The sequence below is a fragment of the Macaca nemestrina genome, chromosome 13 (assembly GCF_043159975.1).
Source record: "Macaca nemestrina isolate mMacNem1 chromosome 13, mMacNem.hap1, whole genome shotgun sequence".
NCBI lineage: Eukaryota > Metazoa > Chordata > Mammalia > Primates > Cercopithecidae > Macaca > Macaca nemestrina.
This window is the reverse complement of record NC_092137.1, coordinates 1,794,169-1,807,088: the sequence shown is the minus strand read 5'-3', so window position 1 is coordinate 1,807,088 and position 12,920 is coordinate 1,794,169. Positions and strand designations below refer to the sequence as shown.

The following is a 12,920-nucleotide window of genomic DNA, read 5'->3' as shown; positions in this document are numbered from 1 at the left end:
CACAGACATCTTGTCCGCTCAGCTGGCCACACAGGGAGGCCTCAGTCCACACCTCCCATGTGCTGCCGCATGTAGTATAAGATCTTCCATGCTTCATGTTATAACTACTTCCTGTCTTCTTAGGTATAACATGATTTCAAAAGCTAAAGTCTGTAATTTTCATGCTGTCTGACAACAGCTTCTAGTAGAATTTGTGAGAAAATAATTTGAGTTTGGATTTGAAAAATAGAAATAACATTTGGAGAAAAGTATGCCTTGTGGCTAAATGATGTAGTGTCTAGACATCATTTTATGAGTAATTGTGTAGTATTTTTCCTGGTAATACGCGACTTTGTATTTTCCTAGTTCCTGACGTCAGTCGAAATGGAGATCCGTTTGTAGCTACCTCCATTGTGGAAGCGATTGCGACTGTTGACAGAGCTATAAACTCAACCCGAACACATTTGTTTGACAGGTATCACGGGGCTGTAAACACGCTGACCCTCAAATTACAGAGCTTTAGGGTGAAGGTGGGAGTGACTAAAGAATGCATGCAGTTCTAGTATATGAATTTTGATTTGATTATCTGATGACCAAAATGTTTAATTTAAAAATCATGAACAACATGGGCACCAGTTTTCTGGGGGTTGAAATAACAGAAGGATGTGTGCTTTTCAAATAGAATTTGGCTGTGATCCATAACCAAAACATTCTTTGAAAATTTCAACTCATTCCTTTGGCTTATGACTCCATGATTTGGCAAAAACAAATAGTTTAAAAGTCATTAGTGTATTTGTTCATGTTGCTGATCCCAAAGCAGTTTTTCTGCCTCTTATTTGAAATGCAATATCTGCGATTTTCTCTATTGACTTAATTAATTATCTGTTTTTAGTGTCTTCCGGTTTTTGTCTGTTTTGTTTTTGTTTTGTTGCCTCCACTCCGGATGAGGAAGGTATAGTACATTATGTTGTAGAAAGTAGCTGTAGAAATATTAATAGCAATGATTATATTTTTGGATACTGTGAGTTTTATCTTCAGTAATCTGTTTCATTCTTCCTTTTTTTCTCCCTAAACTCTGGTTAGCCGTCCTCGTTCTCCAAATGATTTGCTGGCCTTGTTCCGGTATCCGAGGGATCCTTACACGGTTGAACAGGCCCGAGCAGGAGAAATCTTTGAACGGACATTGCAGCTCATTCAGGAGCACGTGCAGCACGGCTTGATGGTCGACCTCAACGGGACAAGTCAGTACCAAAGCCTTTTCCTTCCTCCTCCATGGCCTGAGTAATGGGGTTGAACATGCCACAGTTAAGTCACATTCCTAGGGAAGAGTTCCAGCACTTTCTTTCCCACTGTGCTTATGAACTGTGAAATTATTTCCTTAAACTGTGAGTCCTCTTGAGCCCTACAGCCCTGTCGCTGTCACTTTGGTTTAATAGGAATCTCTGGGGGACATGAAGTCCCTTGGAGTGCTGGTCAGGCTACAGCAGGTCCACCTGGCCAGGGTGGGTTATGCAAGCCCAGTCCCTATGCAACAAATGAGCCGTAAGGGAGGACTTGGCAGCGTGCTTGCGCCCTGAGTGACGCTGTGTCCTGGGAATGCGGCACCATGCGTATTAGGAGGGCTGTTTCTGAAGAGTCCCTGGTCTGTGAAACCAGCTGATGAGATCACCTCGGGCTGGTGTGGAGATGCTGTTGGGGGAGGTATGTCCCCCACTCACGCTGCTCTGGCACTTTGCCATTGCCCAGTAAAGAACAGATGCCTTTACATGTCATTATTGTCCTTGCTGGTAGTTGTACTATTGATGAACCCGTAGAGGACCCTGACTTTCTTATGTAAAATCATCATTTTGAGCAGCAGCTGGTTACTCACAGTTCTGTGCACGCGCGCACACACACACACGCACACATACACACACACAGAGCACGGAGGAGAATGCAACAGTAGCTGTCCCTGTGGGATGAAAGAACTGCCTTATAATTTTTCAGTTTTCCAAATTGTTTTCAATGAGCATATCTTTTACGATTAGAGCAAAAAATATTCTTCAAGGGTTGAATGAAGGAGGCGTGGAATTTTGAGACCTGTAGGGTAATTTATCCCTGTCTTCGGAGTAAAGTGTTGCTCTGAGCCAGCCCCAACCTGTTAGGTTTTGGAGCCCTGTTGGTGCTGAAGCCCAGGCACCAGCCAATGCAAAACTGCGCATTCCACAGCTCCTGCTTCCCAGTCCTCGCCTGGCCTTTTGTGGTTGGGGGCGGGGCGGGGCGGGGCAGGGCAGGAAATACTGGGTTGGAGGCCTCTCAATGTTTCTGCTTTTCTTGATGGATGAAACTCCATCCTCGCCTCCCAGGCACATTCTTGGGGAGATGCATCAGAGCCCATTTTGTTATTTCAACAAGTGTTTATTTGGCACTTTGTGCTTGTCAGGTGCAGGGGGAGACTAGGGTGAGAGGCACCAGGCATGTAGGGTCCCAGCCCCTTCCCAAGTCCCTGGTGCCAGTCTCCTGGTAGAAAGGCCATGTTCTCTTCTCCAGAGAATGAAGAGGGAAGTTACTAAGTGTAATTTCTTGCTACTCCCTACCTTTCTTCATTTAGTTACAGGATCAGATCTTTAAACATTACTGTGGCAGCTCAGTAAGTGGGTTCTGCTGCCACCACAGAAATAAAGCCATCTGGAAACGTCTTCTCGAAGCCAGGCTGTTGGAAGTTGTTCCTTGTGAGGAATTGCATGTCCATTGTGTGTCATTACATGCCAATTATAGAAAGATTTAGACCGAGGGGGCTGGGCGCTGTGGCTCACGCCTGTAATCCCAGCACTTCGGGAGGCTGAGGCGGGCTCACGAGGTCAGGAGATTGAGACTGTGCTGGCTTACACGGTGAAACCCTGTCTCTACTAAAAATACTAAAAATGCAAAAGAACAAAAAAATTGGCTGGGCGTGGTGGCAGGCGCTTGTAGTCCCAGCTACTTGGGAGGTTGAGGCAGGAGAATGGCGTGAACCCAGGAGGCGGCGCTTGCAGTGAGGCGAGATCGCACCACTGCACTCCAGTCTGGGCGACAGAGTGAGACTCCATCTCAAAAAAAAAAAAAAAAAAAAAAAAGGTTTGGACTCAGAGAAAGGCAGAAAGGAAAAAGTAAAATCACCCCAACAATGTGAATCATTTTATACCTTTGCTGTTTACCTGAGCAGCAGTTAGATGCACATGCAGGCACTCATTTCTTCACTTACTCATTCCACCTGCCTGTCAGGGCACACCCTCTATGCCAGTCACTGTCCCGGGCCAGGGCCTACAGCCACAAAAAGAAGAAATAAAAACCTCAGCCCTCAAAGATCAAACGGTCCAGAGAAATGCAGATGGGAAACCAGAGAGAGGTCCCTGCATATAAGAAGCCCCAGCAAGTGACCCAGAGAGAAACAGCAGGTGGGAGGTGGGTGGCGCCCTGGGTGGGATGGGGTGCTGTTTCCCATGGGCAAAGGTGACATGTGAGCGGGAACCCCACAAGGGTGAGGGGGCCTCCCTGGAGCATCTGAGGGGACCACACATGCAGAGGCTTGGAGGTGTGGCACATCTGGGCATAGTGGAACAGCAGGTGGTCAGTGTGGCTGGAAAGGGGGTGGGGAAGGGCTGATAAAGACAGGGATATTTGTGCTCCACCAGAAAGGGCCTGGGAGCGAATATAAGGATGTGTCATTGGCTCTGTATGAAATGGGAACCTTAGGGTTTCCTGCAGAGAAGTAACATGGTTTCATGCATTTTAAAGCATCGGGCTGGGTGACCACCTGCATGGGGTGAGGACAGACGTGGGCTAACCAGCCCTGGGAAACTGGGGCCAGGGTCGGTGCCACCTGCTCTGGTTGGCAGGTCTGGTCTGCCTCTGAACCAATGGCCAATGCCACGGAAAAAGTGAACATTCTGGAGGAAAGCCTGGAGACCAGCCCCGCAGCCCAGCCAGGCATTTGGGAGGAAGCGCTTTTCCTCCTGGCGCTCTGCTTTCTTGGCTCTGTGGATGTTCAAGATTGATAATTCTGTGGGACTTCCTAAGAGTCGCTATGAAAATAGGGCCAGATGTTTCAGCTCACTGTTTCAGCCTCTGGGAAAAGTCAGAACAGAACCAGGGGCTGAGGGGAGCCTGGGGTTCATGTTCCCCACACAGACCTTTCCCACCCAACACACCAGGGTGTGTGTTTCTGACTTACTCTCCCCAGCCTGGAAAATGCCTCACTTCCAATTCTTTGCATTCTTATGTGGATGTTATGCACACCGCTCCCCCACAGAAAAGGGGCTGTCTCTTGTTTGCTTTAAAGGTGTCCATAGTGATACCTGTGATCTTGACAAGCAGAAACGGGCTAGAGAAACTAGAAAAAAGAGGCATTGATGGCTTGGAACTCTGTGAGTGTCTGCACACGCGAAAGTGTGAGTGTGATCTGTAAGCATGTTTGCATGTGTGTGCATGTGTTGAGTGGTAAACATTTAAGTGTGCATGTGTGTGTGCATGTGTAGCTTTTCAGCAGGCATGGCATGTGCCTGGAAAGGAGGAGTGTTGAGGAAGGTGAAGGCCTAGGATGTATGAATATGTGGGGGAAGCACTTTGGCGAACACAGATCTGATGTGTCTGACCCCAGGACGTGGAGTCGCTGTTGCTTGGAGCAGGTGTCTTGAAGGCGAAGACTAGGAGCTGAACTTAGGAAGAGCTCTGTGGAGTGATGGCCCAGGCTACCATGTTTGGAATTTCTTCTGTAGCTAGTGGGCAAAGAAGGAAGGTCTCTTAGCAAGAAGATGACCTAGCCAGAGTCTGCGGGGCTCATGGGAGGGCGTGCTTGCTGTGGGGAGGGTGTGTGTGTGCATGGCTTCCACCAGGCAGGAGGCCCTTCTGGAATTGAAGGCCAGTGCCATGGAAATCAGTCCCAGGATTCTGCCAGAAGAATGGAGAGGAGGGCACGGGGGCTAGGAACATTTTGGAGGCAGTGTGAAAGGAAGTGGCGATCTTTTGGACATTGGGGGAAGAGAGCATGAAGCCTCAGTGGACCGAGATGTACTGCGACAGGTGTGTAAGGAAATGCCCTGCTCGGCGGCATGTGGAGACCGATGGCGTGCACTCGTGTGGAGGTGTGGTGACTGTCTCTTCCGCAGGGCATTTAAAGTGAAGTTGGAGCAGCGTCAGCCTGGACTGGTGAACATGGGTCGGGCTCCATCAGTTAGGGGTCTCCCAGAGAAGAGCTGCTGGTTGAAACCATGAGACTGCTGAGTGTGGAGGGGAGACAGGGCCCAGAAACTGGGGCTGTGGAGAGAACACCTGTGTTTAGGGCTGGAGGAGGGGAGGAGCAGTTTTACCAAATGGGAGGTGAGCAGGTTTCCAGCAGGAAGGGCTGGTTGCATGGCGCACAACAGGTTTCATGAGCTGGGGGTAGATAGCCCCACGTCAGCGGCAGAGGTGCCAAGGGGTACCAGGCTGTCACGTCCTCCAGGGGAATTGAGTGCCATCTTGCTTTTCTCCATGCCCAGGTTACCACTACAACGACCTGGTGTCTCCGCAGTACCTGAACCTCATCGCAAACTTGTCGGGCTGCACCGCCCACCGGCGCGTGAACAACTGCTCCGACATGTGCTTCCACCAGAAGTACCGGGCGCACGACGGCACCTGCAACAACCTGCAGCACCCCATGTGGGGCGCCTCGCTGACCGCCTTCGAGCGCCTGCTGAAGTCCGTGTACGAGAACGGCTTCAACACCCCTCGGGGCATCAACCCCCACCGACTGTACAACGGGCACGCCCTTCCCATGCCGCGCCTGGTATCCACCACCCTGATCGGGACGGAGACCGTCACACCCGACGAGCAGTTCACCCACATGCTGATGCAGTGGGGCCAGTTCCTGGACCACGACCTAGACTCCACGGTGGTGGCCCTGAGCCAGGCACGCTTCTCCGACGGACAGCACTGCAGCTCCGTGTGCAGCAACGACCCCCCCTGCTTCTCTGTCATGATCCCCCCCAATGACTCCCGCGCCAGGAGCGGGGCCCGCTGCATGTTCTTCGTGCGCTCCAGCCCCGTGTGCGGCAGCGGCATGACCTCGCTGCTCATGAACTCCGTGTACCCGCGGGAGCAGATCAACCAGCTCACCTCCTACATCGACGCCTCCAACGTGTACGGCAGCACGGAGCACGAGGCCCGCAGCATACGTGACCTGGCCAGCCACCGCGGCCTGCTGCGGCAGGGCATCGTGCAGCGGTCCGGGAAGCCGCTGCTCCCCTTCGCCGCCGGGCCGCCCACCGAGTGCATGCGGGACGAGAACGAGAGCCCCATCCCCTGCTTCCTGGCCGGGGACCACCGCGCCAACGAGCAGCTGGGCCTGACCAGCATGCACACGCTGTGGTTCCGCGAGCACAACCGCGTCGCCGCGGAGCTGCTCAAGCTGAACCCGCACTGGGACGGCGACACCATCTACTACGAGACCAGGAAGATCGTGGGCGCGGAGATCCAGCACATCACCTACCAGCATTGGCTCCCGAAGATCCTGGGGGAGGTGGGCATGAGGATGCTGGGAGAGTACCAGGGCTACGACCCCGGCATCAATGCTGGCATCTTCAACGCCTTCGCCACCGCTGCCTTCAGGTTTGGCCACACGCTGGTCAACCCACTGCTTTACCGGCTGGACGAGAACTTCCAGCCGCTTGCACAGGGTCACCTCCCCCTCCACAAAGCGTTCTTCTCTCCCTTCCGGATTGTGAACGAGGGCGGCATCGACCCGCTTCTCAGGGGGCTGTTCGGGGTGGCGGGGAAGATGCGTGTGCCCTCGCAGCTGCTGAACACGGAGCTCACGGAGCGGCTGTTCTCCATGGCACACACGGTGGCTCTGGACCTGGCGGCCATCAACATCCAGCGTGGCCGGGACCACGGGATCCCGCCCTACCACGACTACAGGGTCTACTGCAACTTGTCGGCGGCACACACGTTCGAGGACCTGAAAAATGAGATAAAAAACCCTGAGATACGGGAGAAACTGAAAAGGTGAGCTGAAGAGGCCGTGTGGGTTGGCTCATGTACCTAGGCACCTGGAAGACCCGGACTGTGGGGGTGTGTGTTATTTGGCTGTGTGTGTGAGTTTTGTGTCGTGCAGAGGTGAGATGAAGCAAGTCCATGAAGGTCAAGATGGGAACCTGCAACCTTCGGTGGCTGTGTGGCTGTGGGGAGGGGGCAGAGCCAGGGGCGGATGGACAGTGGAGGGCCCTTCCTCCAGCCCGTTTTCCAAGAGACCAGCTTTACCGAGCTGTGGCACGTTTTCAGCTTGGAGATGAGCTATACTTCTCTGGCAGAAGGGTTGACTGCAGAGAACAATACACTGTTTGCACCAGAAAACACCAAAACTGACGCTGTGGCTGTTGGGGGCGGTGCTTCAGGTTCCTGCTCTTGTATCGGGGCAGAGAGAGGGGCAGAGCTTGGTGTCTGCAGAACCGGGTGCTTGGGGCCACCAGCCCCTAAGGCTTGGCCTGTAGCATCTCCCATACTCACTGTGTTGCCCAGACCTAGGCCTGTGGGGCCACCTGCCCGTGACTGCCACAGATAGCGCCGCTTCTGAGCCACAGCCTTGATCACCTGTGGACGCAGTTCTCCTTGTCCTGCCGCAGAGGCAAAATGGGAGGCCGTCACCCCTGAGACAAGGAAAACTGGCCAGCTAGATTAGGTCACCTCAGGCCACGTGGGGCGGCAAAAATGGCAAAGTTTTACAGGCAAAGCAGTGACCATGGCACTACCCAGGCCTAGGACTGGGGTAGGATCAGGGCTGCCTGGTCCATAGCCAGTCCCCTTCCCAGGACTCCCAGTACCACAGTGGGGTTCTGATTAACTCAGATTTCCCCAAAGTGGAGACATTCAGCGGCCCTCCTTTTTGCTAGATATTCACATCTTTTACTCACTACCTTTTTTGCATGTTATTTCTACCAGATTTGCTTTTTGTATTTTAAGGAAATAAAAATAATTGCAAACAGGTGTGGTGGCTCACGCCTGTAATCCCAGCATGGTGGGTGGCTCATGCCTTTAATCCCAGCGCGGTGGCTCACGCCTATAATCCCAGCACTTTGGGAGGCTGAGGCAGGTGGATCACAAGGTCAGGAGTTCAAGACCAGCCTGGCCAAGATGATGAAACCCCATCTCTACTAAAAACTACAAAAATTAGCTGGGCGTGGTGGCAGACACCTGTAATCCCAGCTACTCGGGAGGCTGAGACAGGAGAATTGCTTGAACCCGGGTGGCAGAGGTTGCAGTGAGCCGAGATCGCGCCACTGCACTCCAGCCTGAGTGACAGAGTTGAGACCCCATCTCAAAAAGAAAATAATAATAAATAAAAATAAAATAATTGCTCATCAGTGTTTTCCTGTTACGATTCTTCTCAGTCCTTAGATTATGAATCAGATCCACAGGGCACTGTGTATTAGGACATGTTATTCCCATTCAAAAACATTGTTTTAAAAAGAAGAAAAACCTTTCTTCTTAAGACTGTTTTCCCGTATTTTCTGGACTCTCCAGTTGACTCCTAAGTTACTTAACGCTGAAGTTAGGACATATCCCGTTAGGATCTGACCTGTGCCTTCTAAAGGAAAGTGATTTTTTACTTGTAATTTATTGTAAGTTATGAATAAATGAACATGATGTCCTATTAAGTTTAATATGTTCCAATGCTCGTTTAAATAATGCTCTTAAATTACTGGCATTTGGAAATGTGTGCGCACTCCATTAATCCAGTGTAGTTTTTTGTCGTGGTTTTGCTGAATTAGGACTGATGTGAACTGTCTGTGTTTTTTATGTGCTTAAATATCCTCCTTTGTTCTTGTCCAAACTGACACAGATTACTCTCCCAGCTGATTCTCTCTTTTGCCAAACTTATTTCAAAACATTTCAAAAGAACTAGATGTGGAGCCCAGTGCTGGGTGGACCGTGGCTGCGTTGCGTGCTAGGCCTCTGGTAAAGAAGTTAAGGACGTTACCCACACACTGAGCCCTTCGTCTGTTTCTGTTTTCCTGGCTCAGCCCATTGCTGACTAAGGGGAAATGAAACATAAACGTGAGAAAAGTTGCATGACCATCGGAGACCGTGGGGCTGGGAGGACTTCACAGGGCAGAGGGGTTGCCTTCAGCAGACGTTAGAGATTGTGTAGTTCTCATCTACTTTGTGTTTCACGGCGGCACGGCGAGTGGATGGCATGGCGTTGGCCTGGGCTCACCTTTGCTGCCCATCCCCAGCCATGGGACGTTCTGGAACTGCGAGGTCTCTTCCCTGGAGGAAGCTCCTTGCGTTTGGGTGGAGGCTTTAGACTCTGGTGAGCCTAAGGAATGTGACTATTGCAGCCCCTGTGACGGTGGGTCCCTCCCAGAGGTGGGGGACAGAAGAGAGCAGGCACCCAGAGCAGGAGCCGCCCGGAGCAGCAGCCGCCCGGAGCAGGAGGGAGTCCTCTGGGAAAAGGTGTGGACGCCTCTGGTGGCCCCAGTGTGCTATCCTCAGCCACAGACCAGATGCCGCCAGGGTCCTCCCGACCAAGTTTCACTCCCAGGGGACATCTTAGAGCTAGAAGTTCAGCCTGAATGTCATTGAACTTACAAGAAAAAAGGACAATTTGTCTGTCTTTGAAAGACTAAATGCTAGTTTACATAAAATTGTGTTTATTCTACGGTAAGACCGGGGCCACTAAGGACACAGCCCTGTGTGCATCCTGTTCAGTCAGCAACAAAATCTCTCTTGATCCTAGGGGTCAGCTGGTGGTCACTGATTTGAGTTTTGTAGAAAAGGGCAATGAGAATTGTAGAATGTATATGTTAAAAATCGAGTTGAGCTTTGAATAGCAGTTGAAACAGGCATCATCTGCTGCGTAGTCAAGTTCTAAGATGAGATTAATGATTTGTGGTAGAAGTTGTGACATGTTGCTTTTAAACCTGTATTTCTAAGGAATTGGAAGAAGTCGATGAAAATGTTTGTTTTTGAACATATAAACCTAAGGTTTTTTTGCCCTATCTTTGCTTAGCAGATACTTTCTTTTATGGCAAATATATTTTCAATATGTAGTAGAATCAAATGTTATTCTTTAAAAATGTATCTATATACTTTTAAAAATAAACATGAACAATAAACTATATACATTTAGCTATGTATAATTTATTGTTCATATGTTTATTTTAAAAAGGTTAGAAGGGTATACATTATGATGTTAAGTGTGGTTATCCCTGAATAGTAGGAAAAGGTGTGGCTTAAATTTTCTTCCTTATGTTTTCTTGACTTTTCTAAATTTGTTATAATAAATGTTTGTGTGTGTGTGTGTGTGTGTGTGTGTGTGTGTGTGTCACATATATAACAGAAAGTAGGGAAAATCCTTTAAAGAATAGTGGAGAGATGCTGCAGAGAAGTAAAGATTTTCTTTGTTAAGTAAAATTCTAAATAATGTAAAATAGTGCTCAAGCCTGTAATCCCAGCACTTTGGGAGGCCGAGACGGGCGGATCACGAGGTCAGGAGATCGAGACCATCCTGGCTAACACGGTGAAACCCCGTCTCTACTAAAAAAATACAAAAAAAACTAGCCGGGCGAGGTGGCGGGCGCCTGTAGTCCCAGCTACTGGGGAGGCCGAGGCAGGAGAATGGCGTGAACCCGGGAGGCGGAGCTTGCAGTGAGCTGAGATCCGGCCACTGCACTCCAGCCTGGGCGACAGAGCGAGACTCCGTCTCAAAAAAAAAAAAAAAAAAAAAAGAACTGTTTTCATATTTGCTGTGTTTTTTGCCACGTCCAGCTTTGTTAGGTAAATTTCAGTTTTCTCTTTATTTTTTAGGTTGTATGGCTCGACACTCAACATCGACCTGTTTCCAGCACTCATGGTGGAGGACCTGGTGCCTGGCAGCCGGCTGGGCCCCACCCTGATGTGTCTTCTCAGCACACAGTTCAAGCGCCTGCGAGATGGGGACAGGTGAGCACGTGCACCAGAAAGGGGAGCACACGCACCAGAAAGGGGAGCACACTCCTAAGCCGCCTTCTCAGGGACTCCAGAGGAGAAGGGCCGTCCTGGTTGAGAATGAGGGAGGCACGAGGCCCTGGTGTCTTCTGTGCACCGCCTTGGACTTGCATGTCGTTGCAGCCTCAAAACTCAACCACACCAGGTTCAAAGATGCTTTTCCCACCCCTTCATTTGCAGGAATATTTCTGTTCCTGTAAACCTATTGGACAATCCATACAGCTAAACCACTGTGGGACTTCAGAGAAGTTTGGGCTTCGGGCAAGATCTTTGTTTTGCCTCTTGTCTACTGTTACTACTTTAATGTAGTGGAAAGGCAGAGCGTACCTATTACTATTTCAGCAAACCTAAAATAAGTGCCATACCAGTTGTTTTTTAAAGTTGCCCATTGTCTTTGTTGCTAGTCAGAAGAGCTAACACTGTCGTTTTTACACCAGATTGTCTGCCTTTGCTTTTGTTACGGAGTAGGGGATGTGAACAGTGTGTGAGTCCATTTTTAAGTGACACCTAATCAAACCTAGTGGTTTCTGTATTGCTGTGAACTAAGTAGGGGGAGATTTTAACTCAGCTCCTGGTGACCTGTGAGTCTCCTGCCCTTCTCTGATCCTGCTTTCATTTTGGGGGATCCAGGTTGTGGTATGAGAACCCCGGGGTGTTCTCCCCCGCCCAGCTGACTCAAATCAAGCAGACGTCTCTGGCCAGGATCCTGTGCGACAACGCGGACAACATCACCCGGGTGCAGAGCGACGTGTTCAGGGTGGCGGAGTTCCCTCATGGCTACGGCAGCTGTGACGAGATCCCCAGGGTGGACCTCCGGGTGTGGCAGGACTGCTGTGAAGGTGCGTGCCAGAGGCACCACGTCTGTTCCTTTCTCATCCCTGGTTTTGGTGACTGCTTGGCGGGTGCTTAATTACCTGCAGATGTCACCCTAATCTTGAAAACTGAAAACAAAATATTCAGCTTTAGATTTAAATTGTGCTGTATCCATGCTGAGGTGGACTGCGGAGCCAAAAATATAAACAAAGGTGGTGATTCTGAGGAATTGGCAGTGCTATGGGAGAACATTCATGATTAAAGCGCTATGTAAGAGAAACAGAAACCCAGACTTCAGCAAGGTGTGCCCCTAATTTTTCCTTAAAACCTAATGTATGTCTAGCTTACAGTACTCGTGTAGCCAGATAAAAGACAAAAATCAAAATATGAAAGAAGCATATCAAATATATCAGGTTTTCTTTAAAAAATTATACTGAATGTTCTAAATATCTGTAACGTAAATGACTGAAGATAGGTGTTGTAAAGTATCTCGTGAGGAGCCCTGCAGGTAGGAGGTGGCCTCATGATCGGCGTCGGGGGCCGTGTAGCTGAGGGACGCCCTGACATCAATCCCACAGCCCCGGCACTTGTGCCCTGCCCTGACATCAATCCCACAGCCCTGGCACTCGTGCCCTGCCCTGACATCAATCCCACAGCCCCGGCACTCGTGCCCTGGCGCGCCAGGTCCTTCCTTCCCTGCAGAGGCGTCAGTGGCCTGCTGAGTGCGGCCATGGTTCTCCTGGCTGAGTTCCTGCTTCGCATTCCTAACTCCCAGCCTTGGTTAACCTCCATTTCCATTACTAATTTGAACATAATTTTGGCTTTATTCAAACTATGATCAGAGCCCCATAAAATACCAAACTGGGGATGTTTAGAACCCAGGTTGTGGAGTGCTCACTCTTGTGGTGAGAGAAGCGGGGCCCACCACCATGGGGGGATCTGGGGGCCTGCGGTGAGCGTGACGGGGAGGCGGGGCCAGACCGTGGCCTCACCCGGCGCTCTGTGGAGCTTGTGGTGTCTGTGGACACTTGGTAGTTTAAGAAGAGACACAAAGTTCAGATACTGTAGACATATTCCCCACCACCTCATTTTTCCTGAAGTAATAGTTCTGGCCCAGATCTTATTTAATTTAGTAAGTGTTGAAA

At 50.2% G+C, this 12,920-nt stretch overlaps 1 protein-coding gene across 4 annotated transcripts in view; it reads left to right on the top strand.

Moving 5' to 3' along the window:
- The window catches only part of LOC105497561 (peroxidasin), a 113,791-nt gene that overhangs the window by 90,825 nt on the left and 10,046 nt on the right, over positions 1–12,920 (top strand). For all 4 annotated transcript variants that reach the window (XM_011768728.3, XM_011768726.3, XM_011768729.3 and 1 more), the window contains 5 exons: positions 346–454; positions 1,063–1,220; positions 5,478–6,981; positions 10,783–10,917; positions 11,593–11,801. In XM_011768728.3, the coding sequence (XP_011767030.2) occupies positions 346–454; positions 1,063–1,220; positions 5,478–6,981; positions 10,783–10,917; positions 11,593–11,801 (2,115 nt within the window). The remainder of the gene's footprint in view (positions 1–345; positions 455–1,062; positions 1,221–5,477; positions 6,982–10,782; positions 10,918–11,592; positions 11,802–12,920) is intronic.